This window comes from Budorcas taxicolor, chromosome 15 (genome assembly GCF_023091745.1).
Source record: "Budorcas taxicolor isolate Tak-1 chromosome 15, Takin1.1, whole genome shotgun sequence".
Lineage (NCBI taxonomy): Eukaryota > Metazoa > Chordata > Mammalia > Artiodactyla > Bovidae > Budorcas > Budorcas taxicolor.
The window spans coordinates 27,339,774-27,346,209 of NC_068924.1; the positions used below are offsets into that span (position 1 = coordinate 27,339,774).

General features: G+C 58.0%; 1 protein-coding gene across 1 annotated transcript; it reads left to right on the forward strand.

Annotated features, from left to right (window-relative positions):
* Nucleotides 1-1,069: 1,069 nt before the first annotated feature.
* On the forward strand, nucleotides 1,070-6,286 carry TAGLN (transgelin). Its single transcript, XM_052652284.1, has 5 exons — nucleotides 1,070-1,207; nucleotides 4,488-4,679; nucleotides 4,813-4,990; nucleotides 5,265-5,367; nucleotides 5,703-6,286. Exons 2-5 carry the CDS (start codon nucleotides 4,500-4,502, stop codon nucleotides 5,845-5,847), a joined length of 606 nt encoding a protein of 201 aa, XP_052508244.1. The 5' UTR covers nucleotides 1,070-1,207; nucleotides 4,488-4,499; the 3' UTR covers nucleotides 5,848-6,286.
* Nucleotides 6,287-6,436: the final 150 nt, after the last annotated feature.

Here is a 6,436-nt window from a genome sequence, read left to right on the forward strand (position 1 = left end):
CTTTCTTCACTTCCTATCCTTCGCTGAAGCGAGAATTGAGCGGGTCTCCTTCCTTTGGTGATGGGGTCGTCTGTTTTCCAGAGGAGGTAGACTGAAAAGATGGGGAGGGGGGTCCTTCCCTGGTGGTCCAGTGATTAAGACTCTGCCCTTCCACTGCAGGGGGTGCAGGTTCGATCCCTGGTTGGGGAATGAACATGCCACATCCAATTAAGATGCCACAGGCCGAGCAGCACTGGCCATAAATAAACACATAAACAAATACATTTTTAAAAAAGGGAGGGATGATAAGTCTTGGAGCCTCCAACCCCAGTGTTGGTGCCTCAGGCCCTGCAGACCCTCTGGATCCTGAACCCTCCAGTCCCACCCGCAGCGAAAGCGTGTGATTTAAGACCCACCCCAACTGCGAACTCAACCTGCGCAGGTACAGCTGGAAGGGTGGCTCTGTCGGCCTCACTGGCTCTCGCATGGCTGGGGGTCGGCAGGGATGCCCAGGTTCTGCTTCTCAAGACTCACGCCGTGGGAAAGACGCCCTCGGAGCCTTGGTCTCCTCCTTTGTAAAATGGGAGAGTAGTTATGCTATCATGATGCAGCTGTGAGTATCAAATGGGCGCGTTTGCAAAATGCCTGGCACGTAGCCTGGCCCTCGGGAAAGGTGAGCTCCTGTCTCCCGCTAGAGCTAAAAGCCCCAGGAGGAGAGAATGGCTGGTTAGTCCCCCACAAGCCTCAGGTAGGGGTCCCTCAACCCCTTTCGCTGGACAGCCAGCCCCTCTTGAATTTCCCCCTCCCCGCAAACCCGGAGGCAGAGAACAGTGTCAGAGGAGCAACCCGAAGTCCAGACGGCGGGGAAAGCCTTCGTGGTCCTGTCCATAAAAGGCTTTTCCCGGCGGTTCCCCGCCGGCAGCGCGGCCCCGCCCCCGCCGGCTCCATCCCCAAAGCACGCAGAGAATGTCTCGGGCAGCCCCCGGTAGACTGCTCCAACTTGGTGTCTTTCCCCAAATATGGAGCCTGTGTGGAGTCACTGGGGGGGCCGGGGGTGGGGAAGGAGCCGGTTTCCTCTGGACAGGAGGGGGCCGAGGCGAGTCAGCGGGGGGGAGGCTGACATCACCGCCCTGGCAGCCCTTTAAACCCCTCACCCAGCCAGCGCCCCATCCTGTCTGTCCAAGTCCAGACAGAGCTCACGCCTTCCCGAGAGCCCCGAGAAAACCCTGTAAGTGCATTTGTCCGGGGTTTGGAGGGGAGTCGGGCTGGGGCTCAGCAGTTGGAGGTCGCAGTGGGTGTCTTGCAGGCAGAACTCTCAGGCTCCCAGGCAGGGGGAAGCCCACCCTCTTCAGTGTGCACTCCCCGCCTCCACTGCAGAGGTGGTCCTAGCTTGCTGGGTGGGAGGGGGTTACTAGAGACCCTTACTTCTTAGACTGGGCAGCCTTGAACCCAAATGAGATACCCAGGGAGACTTGGCTGGTGCAGAAGGATTGATGGTGGAAACCTGGGAAACTGGGGTCAGGGAGGCGCCCTATTTTCAGCCATAGTCACCCTAAGTGTGGTGTGATGGGCTCAAAGGTGGAGTCGGTTTAGACCCAAGGCTTGTCTGCTATCCAGCCAGGCCAGGAGGATGTCGGAGGAGGTGAAGGGGGTGTGTAGTACATCAGGGCTGGAGCGCAGTGACTCTTTGGTGGGTCACCAGGGCCTGAGCAGCCTAGGAAAGTGCAGACAGGGCCAGGCAGGGCCTTCTCCTGAGGTCTGGCGTTTCCTTTAGTGGTTGTTTTTCAAAGGGTAGGTGGGTAGGACAGGTCTCCCCTGACCCCAGAATTTAGTCAAGCTACCGCTCCTGTGCTTGTCCTGTGTCCTGTGTTTTGTTTGTTCTGAAGACAGAGGGGCACAGCAGTCCAGCAGAGAACCCTGGTTTTCCGGGTTCCTGCTGGGAGGAGCTGCCCTCCTCTTGGCAGCTGGGCTTGTTTTTTTTTTCTCCGGGGGGGAGGGGAGGCTGATGGAGCCACAGGGCCAGGGGGGAGAGGAGGGTCAAGGCAGAGCCTCAGGCTCCCTGTCCATCCTGTCCTAGGAACCTTTGCCTGGAAAGACCCTGGGTGGGCCACTCTCTCCCCTTGGCCCCCTTCTCCCAAGCAGCTCCAAGGTGGGCCTGGAGAGGCCCTTGTCAGAGGGCCTGGCAGGATTCTTCTTGGAACCCTCCCGCTTTCAGACTCTCCACCAGGAGGGAGGAGGGTGGGGGTGGGGTATCTTTCATCTCCCTCCCAGGTTCTGATCAAAATGCAAATGTCTCTAGATCTCGGGGCTGCAAGCTTGTGTCCTTGTCCCTGTGAGCCCTGGCACCTTGACTGTCCCGAATCTCCTGAGGCTGGATGCTGGGGGTGGGAGACGCACTCTGCTTGGTCCCTGTTCCTCATGGGCCCAGTGCGAGGTCTGGTAGGGGGTAGGGGCAGAAAGGGGGGGAAGAGGGGAGGGAAAGGCAGGACTGGGAGGTGGGGGGTGGGGCCCGGGCCATGGGGTGCCTCCTGCTTGCCTGGGATGGTGCGGTGAAAGCTGAGAGGAGGCGGGAGGGTCAGAGGCCTGGATGAAGGATATGGGCTGAAATCCCCTGGTCCTAGCTACTGGTGTGTCTTAACCGCAGTGCTTCGCCCAGGAGTCCTTGGGAAGCAGGGATGAGACACAGCGGGGTAGGAAAGGGAGGGACTTGGCCTTTGGGTTCTTTTTTTTTTTTTTTTTGGCTGTTGGGTTCTTTGGCATCGCTGGCTGGGATGCTCTGAGAACCACATCCTCGGAGGTGGTCCAGCCCTCACTTTACAAATAAGGAAGCAGACTCAGGGAGAAGTGAGGGGCCAAGTGGCTGGAATTTAGAGGAGCCTTTCTCTTGTTTTCTTCTCCCAAACTTTGCAATCCCCTCAGGGAATATGATTATGAAGAGGGGTGGAGCCTGGAGCAGGAGAAACTGCTTTTTACCACTTGGTCAGGGGCTGGCTTTCTTGGGTCACTACCAGGAGACTGGCTCTGGGGGCAAAAGACCAGCGTTTTAAGGAGCTCCACTGAGGGACAGACCGTGTGTTGGGTCGTCACAGAGAGGGCCTTCTGGAATGTTCCCAGTTCTCTGGGGTAGATACATTATCCTCCCTGCACAGACGGGCATGAGAGCTTAGGAAATCCATCAGCCATGGGGAAGGAAGGGCCGGGCAAGTGGGTTTTGGCAGCTTAGCTGGGACCCTGTGAAGTGGTGATGTCCACTGCCTTCCATGGGAGTGGGGAGGAAGAAGGGCTCAGCTCTGACAGGAGAGGGGGCTGGGGGAACACGGTAGTGACTGCCTCCATCCTCAGGCCATGTTCTCCCTCCCAACCTCTGACCTCTCGGAGGCCAGGGAATGGTTTGGCCTCATTTGATTCCTCTTTCAAAGGACTCTTCCGATGAGCTCTGGCGCCACGTGATACCTGAGGCCAGCTCAGGTTCCTCCTGACTGGCCACACCCAAGCCTGCCCAGCAGCCTCCCTGCTTGGCCCTGCTCCCGCTGCTCCCCTGCCACTTGTGGGCGCTCCTGAGTGGGGCCAGCCCCGGGCCCTAGGCCACAGGCTGGGGAGGGCTTCCCTGCTCTGCTTGGCAGATGCTGGGCTCACGTCCTTGGAGAACTCCGGCTTCGTGGTTACTCAAGCTCCCACGGTGGTGAGAGCTTGAGGTCACCAGGCAGGGCGGTGGGCGTATCTGGCTCCTCTGGGGAAATGCAACTTCTTGGCCAAAAGCTCCTGGGCTTTCCTGGCTTCCTAGCCCTTACCAGGGGTGGGGAAGCTTCAGCCTCTGTGGCTGTCGCCTGGAGGCTGAACTGAGCTGGCAAAGAGCTGGTGCTTTGGGGTTCCTGCTTCTGGGAGAACTGAGAGTTGGAGGGACCCCCATAACTTCAAGCAGAGGCACCAAACCACCTCACACCTCACAGACAAAGACATCTGCTGGCTTCATTGTGAGGGTCAATGTGGTCTCTTCCAAAAGACCTCTCCAGTGCCTCTGTCACCAGTCTTAGCAAAGAAAGGGCGCTCTAGACCAGGAATTGTCAGACCCATAAATGCAGCCTGTCATCGCTTTGTGTAAATAAAGTTTTATTTGAACCCACCCATGCTCACTTGTCTACGTACTGCCCAAAGCTGCTTCGATGCTACAATGGCAGGGAGTTTATGGCCCGCAAAGCCTAAAATATGACTGTCAGTAAAATGACTATCTGGTTATTTACCAGAACAGTTTACTGACTCCTGCTCTAGACTGCCAAAGATCTAGTCTCCAAGTTCAGAGAGGCCTCCTGGACTGAGGGGACAAGCTAGCTCAGGTGAGTGCCATGGATACAAAACCAGGAAGCACGGGGAGGTAGATAAAGAGCTAGGCTGGTCTCCCCCCTCCCCCGACCCTCAGAGCTGGAAGACAAGACCTGCCAGGCACCGGTGACAGCAGAGCTGTTCTCTGACTCCCTGACCCCCTCCCTCTCTGGCCTGTGCTGCTTTAGCTCCCCGTCAGCATGGCCAACAAGGGTCCTTCCTATGGCATGAGCCGGGAAGTGCAATCAAAAATCGAGAAGAAGTATGACGAGGAGCTGGAGGAGCGGCTGGTGGAGTGGATCGTAGTGCAGTGCGGCCCCGATGTGGGGCGCCCCGACCGCGGGCGCCTGGGCTTCCAGGTCTGGCTGAAGAACGGCGTGGTGAGTGACACCTGGGGCAGGGGCCAGGGGTCGTGCCATCGTGCCAGCGTCATGGGGCAGGGCCCCCCCACCCCCACCCCCACCCCCACCCCCACCCCAAGCTGAGTGCTCAGCTGCCTTCTTCGCCTGGCAGATTCTGAGCAAGCTGGTCAACAGCCTGTATCCTGATGGCTCCAAGCCAGTGAAGGTGCCCGAGAACCCGCCCTCCATGGTCTTCAAGCAGATGGAGCAGGTGGCTCAGTTCCTGAAGGCAGCTGAGGATTATGGCGTCACCAAGACTGACATGTTCCAGACTGTTGACCTCTTTGAAGGTAGAGAGAGGAGACGGGTGGACGAGGCAGGTGAACAGGAGGCGGAGGCAGGGATGAGGGATGATCCAACCTGCCACCATGACGGGTCTGCACATCCGGAGTGGCATACACCAGGAGAATCCCATTCCCACAGTGGGATCTCTGCACCCCCTTCGATTTCAGGACCACCTTTGCCCCTGGGCTGGCCATCTTTCTAAGGGGTACAGGCTGGCTCTGCCTTGGATTCTGTTTACAGCCCTAAAGGCTGTCTCCCCTCCCCTCTTCCTACTCACAGGCAAAGACCTGGCTGCGGTGCAGAGGACCTTGATGGCCCTGGGCAGCTTGGCAGTGACCAAGAATGATGGACACTACCGTGGAGATCCCAACTGGTTTATGAAGTATGTGGCCACCAGGGGTTCCCTGCACGCTAAGCTTGGGTTTCTACAGGAGTGGGGCTAGCCGGTTAGTGCAGTCGTTACAGGAAGCAGAAAGCCAGGAAAGGTACACAGTGAAGGGCTAGGGTGGGGCAAGTGGGTCCATAGTACATCTTGACTCCTCCCTTTCTACCCTCCTGTCTGTCCCAGCCCGTGCTGTGGGGCAACTGCAATAAGGAAATGAGAGCAGGGAAATGCGGGAGGGGATGGCATCAGGCTAGAAAGTAACAAAGGAAACCAAAGGCAGATGGCAAACACACAGTCCCGGCAAGTCTTTGTCCTGGTTCCTCCTCTCCTAGGAAAGCCCAGGAGCATAAGAGGGAATTCACAGAGAGCCAGCTGCAGGAGGGCAAGCATGTCATCGGCCTACAGATGGGCAGCAACAGAGGGGCCTCGCAGGCTGGCATGACGGGCTATGGGCGGCCCCGGCAGATCATCAGTTAAGAGGGCGAGGGCTGGCACCCAGCCCCGCCTTTGCCCAGCTCGCTGGCCACAGCATCCTGCCTCGCCTTCCTCACACACAGCCGTGTAGTTCCTTCAGCCCCGGCCAAGCTTCGAGGCTCCGTCACTGAGCAAAGGTGACTGCACTTGGGCAGCTCGCCCCCACCCCTCAGCCTCAGCCCAACTCCTGACCCCAAAGCACTGTTCCCCCGGCCCACCTCCCAGCTCCCCCACCAGCTCTGCCGTCTCCCCATCCTGGGCTGAGCAGGGGAGACATGGGCTGGCGGTAGCCTGGGTGTGGGCAAGTCCACTGTCCTCCTTGGAAGCAGATGCTCATAGAAGGAGACCCAGCCCAACCTCCCTTGATTTTTTTTTTGCTGGAATATTTGGGGGGTTGAAATTCAAAAAGAAAAAAAAATATATACATAAATTTTTTTCTCAGGCCTGGCTGCCAGAGTCTGATTTGCCCTGGTCGCTTTGGTTCTGGTTCCAGGAAGTCTGAGTGGGGAACAGGCAGGCAGCTCGGGTTCTCGTGTGTTCCTTGTGTTCCATGATTTCAGGGGGTGAAAGAGGGGCATGGATGACAGTTCTG